Below are 13,274 nucleotides of genomic sequence, written 5' to 3' on the forward strand. Positions count from 1 at the left end.
GTACTGGCAAGTGTAGCTAGAAATGAGGAAAAGAGATTATAGGATATTTCCACTGCTGGGAGGCGAACCTGCGCAAAACTGCATGTTAACCTGACACCATCACCACTACACCACCGCATCTGATAAAAATTAGGTGGCGTTACATTTTATTATGTTATTTGGTGTGTCTTTGTAGATGGGATGTATGATTTTTCTGGCGGTGTCTCAGTAGAAGTCATTTCAGAAATAATTTGTCAGAAAATTCACAGAATATCCAGATTTGAGAACCAAGACCAGACCCGCTTTGGGGGAGGAGACCAAATTGAAGCTGAGATGGGAAGAAAATGCATGAATGAGGCCAAAAATGGCTTTGGCGTGTTTCTTATGAGGAAATGACAATATAACATGATTAAAAGTTCCAAAAGTTAGATTTTTAATTATATGGAACCTTTACAAAAACTGTTCAATTAACTTCTCAACTCCCTCCTCAATCTTGCATTTTTTAGCTATAACACCCTCTTTAGTTCCAGAATGCTATAAAGTCTGACAACTGGAAGGAATTGGACTGACTCCGATAGGATGGGCGGGGCTGATTCTGGAATGGGCGGGGCTGACTCTGGTGCAGCTCCACCTTCTGGTGCAGCTCCGCCTTTGTGGTTCTGCAGCGAGCACCACTTGGAATCTCTGACCATTACCGCCTGCAACTGCAACGTGTGTGTTACACTCCCGCCCGCACCCGCTGTGTGCATGTCTACTCCCGCCCGCAACCGCTGTGTGCATGTCTACTCCCGCCCGCAACCGCAAAACTCGGAGAAATCATTACCTCACAATAAAAGAGATGTATTGAGTTTGCGTCCTCTCTGGTCCTGGAGAAAACATGTCACAACCCGCGGCTCTTCCATCCATCTGATGCGGCTCTCTGTGTTGGTAAAATAATGAATGGATATTTAAATAAAATGCTTTATATTTTACTGCATTAATTTTACATCTGTAAGTCAATTCTATGTATAGATTGTCTGCGTAAACCTGAACAGGTCCAACCCGGTCTTACTGTGAGACCGGGTTGACGCGTCACGCTTGTGCGTAATCATAGGCGCTTCCTGAGCTGAAGAGATTCTGGGACTCTCCTCAGACGGCTCCTGGATGCGTCGCCACATTGGAGACAGGAACAAGCGCTATTCAGCCAAAGTTTCATAATCAGGGAACATTTTCTAAGTGACAAGTCTCTCTGAGTGACCGGGTTTGGAAAACACTCGCTTCAGTGGGAGGAACCTTCCCGCATGCGCTCTGGTTCTGCGACGTGCTCCAAGCCCCTCTCCACACCTTCAGCTCGCTGTGCACATATGTGCTGACAGCGAGCTGCGCTGAGCAGCTCAGATGTTCAGATGGGAATGTTTTCTTGGGTGATTTAGCTACATCTGCGATGTGCGTAATGAATAAAATGTCAGTTCGTCTGCATGCGTCGGGGTAATTCTTTCTATTCTTTCTCCATCAAAATAAACGGTCGAATACGGGAACTGTCCGGTCAACACAAGCCCTGCTTTTAACTGTTCTGTTTTCTTGTGAAAATTGTTGGAAAGAGATAAAATTTAACTTGATTACCACCAGAACCAGTGCGCCGTCATCTCCGTGACGGTAAACGAGAGAAAAACAAATTGATCGGATCCTGCACGTCTTTTAACACATGGGTCAGGATTGACGCACTTTGTTTTCATTTAGCTGGTTAAAAAAAAAGTCGGGCTCGGGTCGGGCCAGAGAATCCTGAAAACCTTTTCGGACCGGGTCGGGCTGGGGCTCCACCCCCTCGGGCCGGGCCGGACACGGGCTCAGATGTTAGGCCCGTGCAGGGCTCTAGTGCTTTAGTTTTATTTATTATTTCCACTTGCAGCCAGTCTGATTGTTGAGGTCAGCAAGCAGAGCTAGAATCACTATTGGGTCGTTTTAATGCCACTTTCACACTCATGGCTAGTGGGTACCATTCACTTACATGGTTTTATGCTAAGCTAAAGCTAAACGAGTACTGCTGGATCAGGAGAAGTGCTGGGCTGGGTTAGGGTGACCTAACGTCGACTTTGGGGATTTCCCCCCTAATGTGTCTCACCGGCAGCTCCCTGATGACCAGACGCCTGACTTAGGATGTAGCTTTCAGGTTTTATAATGTAAATGTTCTGTTGATCTGAGCGAGTGTTGAACTTTCTGTGTAATAATTCTTCATTTGTTCCAGAAAACTCCGACCGACCTGGTCCACAACAAACCAAATAAATAAGAACAAACAGAAAAAGGACATTTGATGGTTTAATCTGCATTTTTTTACCCAGAGTCATCGATTTTTTTAAATATTTTTACATTTTTTGTTTTTGTGAAGCACCTCGTGATTTTTATCTTGAGGCGGTATAGAAATGATGCTTTCTTCTACTTCATATGAATGTTTCCTGTGATGCGTGCTGGTCGTGTAGCTGTGCTGCAGACCTGCTCAAACGGGTTTCTGGTTTTTTGACCAGTTCTGCATGTTTGTTGTCTTTTCCTCCCTCTCTCTTCACCCTCCCACCCCCCAGTGCTGGTGGTCTGAATTAATGTCCTCTCCTTCAGCCTGGTGGTCGTTGGCTCACCGCTGACTCTAACATCAAGTCCTCGGTGCCAGTTTCACACGGCCTGCTGCACATGGAGCAACACCGAGTCACGAGGATGCTGTGCTTCTAAATCTGAATGAGTCTGATGTTCTTGGTTCTTCTGTTGCTTCGACACACAGAGGGGGGCTATGAGTGCAGCAAGGACCGGTGTGGGGAGGCCCGGAACGAGCAGCACGCCTGCCACTGCTCTGAAGACTGTCTGACCCGGGGAGACTGCTGCACCAACTACAAAAAACTCTGTAAAGGTGCAGCTTCAGACCCCGCCCCTGTTTAATCAGATCTGAGGTCATGTGATCTAGAAGGTTAAAGGTTAACACTAAAGCCAGAGTTCCCGACTCCCGGGCTGTGTGTTGGTGCACGCTCCCGTTAGAGCCGCGTCACGTCTGACGGAAAAATAAACAGTTGAGTTAAGTGAAGAGCTAGATGTAGCATATGAGTACAGCATTCACGTCTGACTGAAGTCCCTCCATGTTTAATCTGTTTAGCACCAGCGGGTGGCAGGCAGGTTCCAGAAGATGCTTCATTATCTAAAACCAGAGACAGTTCCAGCAGGATGGCTAGAACAGAATCATTTCTCTTTACAATGTTTTAGAGTTTCAGAAATCAGGGATAGTATTTTTAGGGTTGAAAATGATCCAGTCTACCCCCCCCCCCCCCCCCCCCCCCCCCCCAGGGGACACCTCCTGGCTCCAGGACGAGTGTGAGGACATGAGGACTGCTGAGTGTCCTGCTGGGTGAGCTTCACTCTCTCTGGCCGACTCCGGTCCGGTACATGTGTGGTTTAACCCGTGTGTGTGTGTGTGTGTGTGTGTGTGTGTGTGTGTGTGTGTGTGTGTGTGTGTAGGTTTGTGCGTTCACCGCTCATCATTCTGACGGTGGACGGGTTCAGAGCCTCCTACGTGAAGAGAGGGAACGCCGTCATTCCGCACATCGAGAAGCTCAGTAAGAACAGGGAGATTGTTGCTGATGGGAGAATTTCATCCATCATAGAAACGATAAAACGAGTCGCCGTGAGGACGTCTGACTCGCCGTTGGACTTCGTGTCATTTGTTGTTGTTTGCTCTTCAACATTAGAGTGCTTATTTGTTTTAGGGACATGTGGAACCCACGCTCCCTACATGAGGCCTGTTTATCCATCCAAGACCTTCCCTAACCTCTACTCACTGGCTACTGTAAGTGTGTGTGTGTGTGTGTGTGTGTTCCTATACTTACTACATACTTAGGACCATCAACAGGCTTTAATCAACAGAGTGGGGACATTTGTGTGGCCCTCCCCTCTTTTAATGCCCACCAGTTGGTTTCAGCAGTGTGGGTTGGTTCGGGTTAGGCGCGGTGGAGTGTGTGTTCTGACTCTTATCTCTGCCAGGGCCTGTACCCAGAGTCCCACGGCATTGTGGGAAACTCCATGTACGACCCAACGTTTGACGCAAGCTTCAGCCTCAGGAGTCGTGAAAAACTGAACCACCGCTGGTGGGGGGGTCAACCAGTAAGTTCTGCCCGCTGCAGTGGCTCATTTGGTTTTAATAAAAGCTAGGATTAAAGACCAGACTAGTTGGATTTACTGTAGATTCACAGATTTCCTCGGCACACAAACCAGGATGCAGTTATATTCACTGCTGCTCAGAACAAAGGAAATCAGGAGAATTGCTAACGGGAGTAGCTTGATGGCCACCACCAGCTGGTGATGGTGTTGGAGTCAAACGGTTAACTGATTTGATCTTCTGTTCAGATCTGGATCACAGCACTGAAGCAGGGCGTGAAAGCTGCCTCCTTCTTCTGGCCCGTGTAAGTTTTTCACACTAAAACTTTATTATGTAGGACTGATGAAGTCCTCTCGTGTCTGTGGGTCTGAAGAGGGATGGGTTGGTCCCTCTGCTGTAGTTAAAACACTCATTTTTACATAGTTATATCAGTGGAGACCTAAATAGATCAGGGGCACGATCCCACAGAGTAACATGGCCTTAAGACGTTGGGAGGACTATGAAGGGGGGGGGGGGGGGTCCACTCCTATCGAGTGCAGCTTTAGTTTTTAACATGAGGCTATTTAAGGGACATATTGTGACTTTTATTCCTAAGTTGTAACATTTCATGGTTGACACCTAACATGCGCTTTGCACTAAATCCCTCTCACGTAAACTGATCTCAGCAGTTTTATTCCTGACAGTTTCAGTACCTTCCAGAATGAGCCATTTCAGGGTTCTGTCACTTTAAGTAAATAAGCTGGCCACGCCCACCCATCCCCACATTAGGCTGCTATTAGCTGAGAAGCTGTGATATCTATCTCGGAGCTCTGAGTCTTGCACACGAGCGGTGGTTCTGTGGTAATTTCCTTGTGTGTGACTTCACAAACAGGGACTTTTTGAAACAGCTTGTTTTAGGCAGTATTCCAAAAACCAAACACAGACAACAAAAGATCGATTTTGTTTAACACCTGGAGTGTTTATAGATGCAGTACGGAGCCATTCAACAGGAGAAATGATGCAAAAGGTCAGTTTAGCTCAATATGTCCCCTTTAAAGTAACACAGAGCCATCTCCTGCTCCTCCACCCTACTGGTTGAAAGTAGAATTACAACTGTGGTAAACAACCCTTCAGCAGCCTGCTGTAGCTAGCGCTAACAATGAGCTAATACTAACTAATACCAAAACAAACCACAAAGTAAAAAGATCCACACCGTTGGACAAAGTATTATTACTTACAAGTCCAGCAGCAACAAAGCCAGGTCACCATCGGTCCGTGATTTAGTAGCCTTCTTTAGCTCCCTCAAACTAGCGTAGGCCGTGCTGATGTTCACTCTGGTTTTAGCTCTTTGCTTCACCTCCAAAGACATTACTCTTATAATGTAATATAAAACTTAACGAGTGCCTCGGATTTCATAGTTTTCTCCCCATCCATGTCACATTACTCTCTTACTTTTACTTCCAGGCTCCGCCATGATGCCAACAGAGAAACTTGTAAGTCATTCTCAGGGTGCAGAATTATACTGGTGCACCATTTCTCAAACCTAAAAGTTACCCACATCAATGAGCTGATTGTGGTAATGCTGCTAATGCTAACGGTTAGCTTAGATGTTGGATGCTGGATAGTGGCGGTATTGGTTCTGGATCAAAAAACTTGATGGTCTCAAACAAAAACCAAGTTTTATTAAAGGGGACATAATACAAAACTCATTTTGCATCAGTTTGTGCAACCCTAGGCTTCTACCAACGACAGATAAATGAATGAACTCCAAATGTGGGAACAGGTCCATCTGCTTTCTGTCAGTAGTATGACTTTTAGGAATTCTTCAGTTCAATTCAATTTAATTTAAAAATACTTTATTAATCCCAGAGGGAAATTAATTGCTGTAGTAGCCCAGAATAATAATAATAATCAGGTCATCCAAGAGGTGTTGTATATTACAATGGATGTTGGCAGGAAGGATCTCCAGTAGCGGTCAGTGTTGCAGCCAAACTGAAGAAGCCTCTGACTGAAGACACTCTTCCGTTGTCGGACAGTCTTGTGAAGAGAACGCTCAGGGTTGTCCATCATGTTCTTGATTCTCTGGAGAATCCTTCTTTGCATCATCTCCTCCAGTGGTTCCACAGTCGTCCCCAGAACAGAACCAGCCTTTGTTATTAGGCTGTTGAGCCTTTTCAGGTCCCTGCTTCTGATGCTGCTACCCCAACAGACGATGGCTGAAGAGATTACACTCTCAACAACAGACTTGTAGAAGATCTGCAGCATCTTGCTACAGACATTGAAGGACCTAAGCGTCCTCAAGAAGTGCAGTCTGCTGTGTCCCTTCTTGTAAACGGCTTCGCTGTTCTTTCTCCAGTCCAGTCTGTTGTCCAGGTGAACTCCAAGGTGTTTGTGTTCCTCAACCACCTCCACTTCTTCTCCCATGATGGAAACAGTGTTTGACTCCACCCTGTTTCTTCTGAAGTCTAAAATCATCTCTTTTGTTTTGTTCACGTTCAAGGTCAGATGATTGTTTCCACACCATGCCACAAAGCGCTCCACCAGCTCTCTGTACTCAGCTTCCTGTCCATCTCTGATACACCCGACAACTGCAGAGTCATCTGAGTATTTCTGTAGATGACAGGTCTCTGATTTGTACTGGAAGTCTGAGGTGTACAGGGTGAAAAGGAATGGTGAGAGTACAGCGCCCTGTGGTGCTCCAATGTTACTGATCGCCTGGTTTGATGTGCAGTTCTTCAGCCTCACAAACTATGGTCTGTTTGTCAGGTAGTCTTTAATCCAGGTGACAGTTGAGGCCCCCACCTGTGTCTTCTGGAGTTTCTGGCAAAATACATCAGGCTGGATTGTGTTAAATGCACTGGAGACATCAAAGAACATGACCCTCACAGTGAAGAAGAAGAAGAAGAAGAATCATTTCTATAGCGCCTCTCATGATAAAAACCACGAGGTGCTTCACAAAAACAAAAAAATGTAAAAATATAAAAAAGCATTTAGAAAATGTTTAAAAATATATTTAAAATGAGCAAAAATAGACAATTGTGATTAAAAAATGTTAAGAAAGAGAGAGAGTGAACAGGAAAGAGGGAAACCAGTGGATCCTGAGGAAGGTGGAATAGGTGGGGAGAGCAGAATAAAGAGAGAGAGGTGAAGAAGGTCATACAAAAGCCAGCTTGAACGAGTGAGTCTTCAGCTGCTTTTTAAAGGAGACCACTGAGTCCACTGATCTCAGGCTCAGGGGGAGAGAGGTCCAGAGTCTGGGGGCCACAGCAGCAGATGATCTGTCACCTTTGACCTTTAGCCTGGTGCTGCACAACCAGTAGGCTTTGATCACTGGACCTCAGGGACCTGCTGGGGGTGTAGGGACTAAGAAGATCACCAATGTAAGATGGTGCTTGTCCATGTAAGGCCCTATAGACCAGAACCAGGATCTAGAAATGAACCCTGAAGTTGACTGGCAGCCAGTGAAGCTGGAGGAGAAGCGGGGTGATGTGGGTGTGTTTGGAGGACTTGGTCAGAAGCCGAGCACAGGCATTCTGAACCACCTGTAGACGGTTCAGGGAGGTTCTGCTCAGACACGTGAAAAGAGAGTTACAGTAGTCTAAGCGTGAGGAGATGAAGGTGTGGAGAACTGTCTCAAGTTCAGAGCGGGACAGAATGGGACTCAGCTTAGCAACGTTCCTGAGATGGAAGAAGAAAGAGCCAACAAGAGAACTGACATGAGAATCCAGGGTGAGAGCTGGGTCAAAGGTCACGCCAAGATTCCTGACAGAAGGTTTGGTGTGGGAAGCAAGCTGACCAAGAGAGTCTCTGACTTTGGGAACCAGCTTGTCTGGGGCACAGATGAGGATCTCAGTCTTATCTTCATTCAGCTGAAGAAAGCTCCCACCATCCAGGTTCTGATAGAGTCTAAGCAGGTGTGTAACAGCTGCAGCTTAGACATCTCATGGGGCTTAAAGGAGATGTACAGTTGGATGTCATCTGCATAAAGATGGTAGGAGATTCCTTTGAAGGAGCTCAGGATGTGCTGAAGAGGAAGCAGATAGAGGAGGAAGAGCAGAGGCCCCAGCACAGAACCTTGTGGGACACCATGGGTAAGAAAGGTGGTGGAGGACCTAAACTTGGAGACGGCCACAGAAAAGGAGCGCTCAGAGAGATAAGAGGAGAACCACTCCAGAGCAGATCCTGATAGGCCTACCCAGTCTCTCAGCCTCTCCAGTAGCAGGTGATGGTCAACAGTGTCAAAGGCTGCAGTCAGGTCCAGCAGAACCAGAACAGAACAGTCCCCTGCATCACTGTGAGTCAGAAGGTCATTAGAAACCCTAAGAAGAGCTGTTTCAGTAGAATGAGCTCTACGAAAACCAGTGCTGCCTGCTTTGTCCAGATGAGAGTGGATTGGTTGAAGCAGCTGGATGATGGCATCTTCAACTCCAACTCCATGGCGATAAGTAAACTGCAGCGGGTCCTGATATGTCCTAGTTTGCTTATTCAGCTGGACCAACAGGAGTCTCTCCAGGACGTTCATGATGTGGGATGTCAGGGCAACCGGTCTGTAGTCGTCATTGACTGATGGGCGAGTTTTCTTTGGAACTGGAACAAGGCAGGATGTCTTCCACAGGACTGGAACTTTCTCCTGGGCCAGGCTGAGGTTGAAGAGGTGCTGCAGAATCCCACAGAGCTGCTCTGCACAGGCCTTCAGTACCCTGGGGCTGACACCATCTGGACCTGCAGCCTTGTTCCTGTTCAGTCTCTCCAGCTGCCTCTTCACCTGACTTCTAGAGACAGATAGGTGGGAGGGGGAGGTAAATGGGGCAGCAGCATCTCCTGACTTGGTTGAAGACAGATTCATAGAACCAGAAGAGTCCATGACTGCGTTAGAGGACAAAAGAGCTGGCGTGTGACAGGAAAATGTTATATCAGAGGAGGATGGGATGTCTGATTGCCTGGGGACAGGCGAGGAGGATGCTGGGTTTGTTCCTGAACTGAACCTATTGATGAACTTGTTCAGTTCATTGGCTGTGTCCAGGCTGCCATCTGTGCAATCCTTCCTCTGCTTGAAGCCTGTGATCTTCTTCTTCCCTGACCAGACATCTCTGGTATTGTTCCTCTGTAGTTTGTTCTCCAGCTTCTTCTTGTATGCCTCCTTGCAGTCTCTGATCTTGATCTTCAGTTGCTTCTGTATACTCCTCAATAATCCCCTGTCTCCCTCCTTGGAAAGCTCTTTTTTTCTCATTTAGCAGATTCGTCAGTTCACTTGTTGTTAGCAAAGCATCTCACTGTTCTGGTGGGTATGATGTTGTCCACACAGAAGATTATATAGTCAGTGACAAATTCAGTCATGGCATTGATGTCCTCTTCATATCCTTGGCAGAGAGTCATCCAATCTGTGGTCTCAAAACAACCCTGCAGGGCTTCTTCAGCGTCCTGTGACCATTCTCTCACTTCTTCTCACCTTCTGAGCGTAAATCGAGTCATTACAGATTTGAGAGCATCATGTGATGTTTTAGTCTGAGCGGATGGATCTATGCTTGCTATTCATGTGTTTTACAGGATAAATGTTGGATGCTGAAGGTTCCAGAACGTTTCTGTTCCTGCTTAGCTCTCAGGCTGCTGCATTAGTCATAAAGGGCCACACTTATCAGTACAGAGAGGGCTTGTGTGTAGCTGCAGCTTCATGTCAGCAGTGGGATGGCGCTGGCTTGTTTTCACAGCAATTTATGTTAATGGGCTTTTTAGGTAATGCAAGATGCCTGTGAGAAGCTGGCTCTCAGAACTGAAGCAGGGTTTAGTTACTGAGTGTGCGAGAGGAGTAAAAGTCTGGCTCAGAACCACAACGGACCAGATGGAGGATCACTCTGGGCTGAGGGGAGAACACAGACTAGTAAAAAGGTCTGAGGGACTGGTTTAGAGATCACCATTCAGACCCCCGTCAGAGAGATTGAAAAGAGAAGAGAGACAAGAAAACTCTCAGTGCAGTCACTGCAGACAACATGGAGACTCTAGATTTCTCTAGAACGGCCAGACTTAATGGAGATATTCAAGTTCTATTAGAGACCAGGTCGTGGTCCAGATCCTGACTGATGCTCCTTGGCTCAGAAGCTTTAGGAGACACCCTGGTGCTGCTTGACCTTCATGGAGAGCTGAAGTCTTCTTCACATGTGTAGTAGAAATGATGGGCCTTTGTCGTTAGTACCTACCCAGCGTGGTTCCACTCATCTCTACAACATAACGGGTACCAAGTTGTGGCCCCTTTTCCAGCTCCTGTTTCGATGTGGTATCAAATGTTTGGGAGTGAACTTCTGTTCTCCAGGTCACGTAAATGTGCTTGTAGCATCTTCCTTTTATCATCTCAGACGCTTGGCTAAGGCTAGACCATTCTTGTCTAGACCTGATCTGGAAACAGTTGTGCATGTGTAACGTCATGAAATGATCATTACACATGCATTCATAACTTTGCACCTGGACTACTGCAATTCTAGCCCATTGGATTGAGTCAGTGTGCCTTAGGTCATCTGCAGCTTGCCCAGGAGGCTGCTGGGAAATTCCTGGATGGCAGGCCGAAGTTTGAACATGCTACACCAATGTTGGCCGGTCCACATTGTCTACCTGTCTCTTTTAGGATTTGTTCTTTAATTTGACTCCAGCATATCTGGCCGACATGCTGCAGCTGTATGTTCCCTCTCGGGCACTCCACTCAGAGGACCTGTCCTTGCTCGTGGTTCCCGGGTCCCGGTTGAAGATGCGTGGTGACAGAGCTTTTTCAGTGGCAGCTCCAGAACTCTGGAACGAGCTTCCACTACTTATGCAGCAGTCCTTCTGTAGCAGTTTTAAATCTAAGCTGAAGATCCATGTTTAACTCTGTGGGGTGATTGATAGTGCTGCTATTTTCTCTCATTTAAGATTTTATTAGCTTGTGTAGTTTTATTGACTTTTAAGTTAGTTCTGTTTCTCCTGTGTCTGTGAAGCACTTTGGTGGCATGTTTTTGTCTTTAAGGTGCTATATAAAGAAAGTTTGAGTTGAGTTGAGTACCAAGCTGTTCCAAAACCCAACATTAGTGTTTGCTCTGCGGGAGCCCTCTGCCCTGGGGGCGGTGGCCGGCTGTGGCAGCCTGGGCGGAGGTGGGGGTCTCCGCCCTCCCTCCGCTGGGCACCCTGTGCCGATGCCTCGGCTGCTGCTGTGGATCTGCTGTTGTCGGGGCAGATGGCTCCCCTGATGGCGTTTCCTTAACTTGGCTTGTCTGGCTCATCAGAGCTCAGCCCAGTGTGTTCCATTTTTTATCTTATGTCTTTGAGTGTGTGTGTGTGTGTGTGTGTGTGTGTGTGTGTGTGTGTGTGTGTGTGTGTGTGTGTGCGCCAGACAATGAGTGTAATGGGGGGTATTGTTATATTGCTTTTATATTCATGGGGAGGTAGGGAATGTGGGTATGTGGGGTCATTTTAATTAGTAAAGCATTTGAGTTGCATTTATTGTATGAATGGTGCTATATAAATAAAGTTTGATTTGGTTTGATCAGAGACTTTTGGTCACTGATTGAATGAATTTACGTATTTGAATGAGACGAAGCGTATGAATGAGCAAATACGGTGATTTAGTTTCCATCTGTTGTCCAACATAAATAAAACACACATTGCATGGTAAACAGGAGACGATGCAGTCCAGAACACGGTTAAGACAAAGCAAAACAACAAGTCCATAAATAAAATAATGGTAGCTGGCCTGTATTTATGTAGCACCTTCTTAGGGTTTTACAACCCCCCAAGGCGCTTCACAACACAATCATTCACCCTCTGGTGGTGATGAGCTATGGTGTAGCCACAGCTGCCCTGAGGCGCACCGACAGAGGCGAGGCTGCTGGACATGGGCACCACCGGTCCCTCTGACCACCACCAGCAGGCAAGGCAGGTTAAGCATCTTGCCCAAGGACACAACAGCAGCATTCGCTGGTCGGAGCCGGGATCGAACCTGCAACCTTCTGATTATTGGACAACCCACTCTACCTCCTGAGCTGCTTCTGCCCCTTAATTAAAAATATTCAATTTAAATAAAACAAGAATAGTTAACCTCCATCCATTTTCATCCGCTTATCCGGAGTTGGGTCGCGGGGGAAGTAGCCTAAGACGAGACGCCCAGACTTCCCTCTCCCCAGCCACTTGGGCCAGCTCCTCCGGGAGAATCCCAAGGCGTTCCCTGGCCAGGTGAGCGACATAGTCCCTCCACCGTGTCCTGGGTCTTCCTTTAGGTCTCCTCCCGGTTGGACGTGCCCGGAAAACCTCACCAGGGAGGCATCCAGGAGGCATCCTGACCAGATGCCCAAGCCACCTCAACTGGCTCCTCTCAATGTGGAGGAGCAGCGGGTCTACTTCGAGCCCCTCCCGAATGACCGAACTTCTCACCCTATCTCTAAGGGAGAGCCCAGCCACTCTTCGGAGAAAACTCATTTCGGCCGCTTGTATCCGCAACCTCGTTCTTTCGGTCACTACCCAAAGCTCATGACCATAGGTGAGGGTAGGAACGTAGATCGACCGGTAAATTGAGAGCTTCGTCTTCTGACTCAGCTCTCTCTTCACCACAACAGACCGGTACAACGCCCGCATCACTGCAGATGCAGCACCAATCCGCCTATCGATCTCACGCTCCAGTTTTCCCTCACTCGTGAACAAGACCCCGAGATACTTAAACTCCTCCATTTGGGGCAGGACCTCATCCCTGACCCGGAGAAGGCGTTCTACCCTTTTTCGAATCAAGACCATGGTCTCAGATTTAGAGGAGCTGATTCCCATCCCAGCTGCTTCACACTCGGCTGCGAAACGCTCCAGCGAAAGCTGAAGATCACGTTCTGATGAAGCCAACAGGACCACATCATCTGCAAAAAGCAGAGACCTGATCCTCAGACCACCAAAACAGATGTCCTCCACACCTTGGCTGTGCCTAGAAATCCTGTCCATTAAGGTTATGAACAGAATCTGTGACAAAGGGCAGCCTTGGCGGAGTCCAACTCTCATTGGGAACGAGTCCGACTTACTGCCGGCAATGTGGACCAAGCTCTGACACCGGTCATACAGGGACCTAACAGCCCGTATCAGAGGGCCTGGTACCCCATACTCCCGGAGTACCCCCCACAGGCCTCCCGAGGGACGCCGTCAAATGCCTTCTCCTAATCCACAAAACACATGTAGACTGGTTGGGCAAATTCTCACGCACCCTCCA

General features: G+C 47.5%; 1 protein-coding gene across 6 annotated transcripts in view; it reads left to right on the plus strand.

Moving 5' to 3' along the window:
• Positions 1-13,274, plus strand: part of enpp2 (ectonucleotide pyrophosphatase/phosphodiesterase 2) — a 36,439-nt gene that overhangs the window by 4,025 nt on the left and 19,140 nt on the right. For all 6 annotated transcript variants that reach the window (XM_070551256.1, XM_070551251.1, XM_070551252.1 and 3 more), the window contains 6 exons: positions 2,729-2,854; positions 3,283-3,343; positions 3,454-3,551; positions 3,702-3,781; positions 3,976-4,095; positions 4,339-4,394. In XM_070551256.1, the coding sequence (XP_070407357.1) occupies positions 2,729-2,854; positions 3,283-3,343; positions 3,454-3,551; positions 3,702-3,781; positions 3,976-4,095; positions 4,339-4,394 (541 nt within the window). The remainder of the gene's footprint in view (positions 1-2,728; positions 2,855-3,282; positions 3,344-3,453; positions 3,552-3,701; positions 3,782-3,975; positions 4,096-4,338; positions 4,395-13,274) is intronic.

The sequence above is a fragment of the Nothobranchius furzeri genome, chromosome 5 (genome assembly GCF_043380555.1).
Source record: "Nothobranchius furzeri strain GRZ-AD chromosome 5, NfurGRZ-RIMD1, whole genome shotgun sequence".
Lineage (NCBI taxonomy): Eukaryota > Metazoa > Chordata > Actinopteri > Cyprinodontiformes > Nothobranchiidae > Nothobranchius > Nothobranchius furzeri.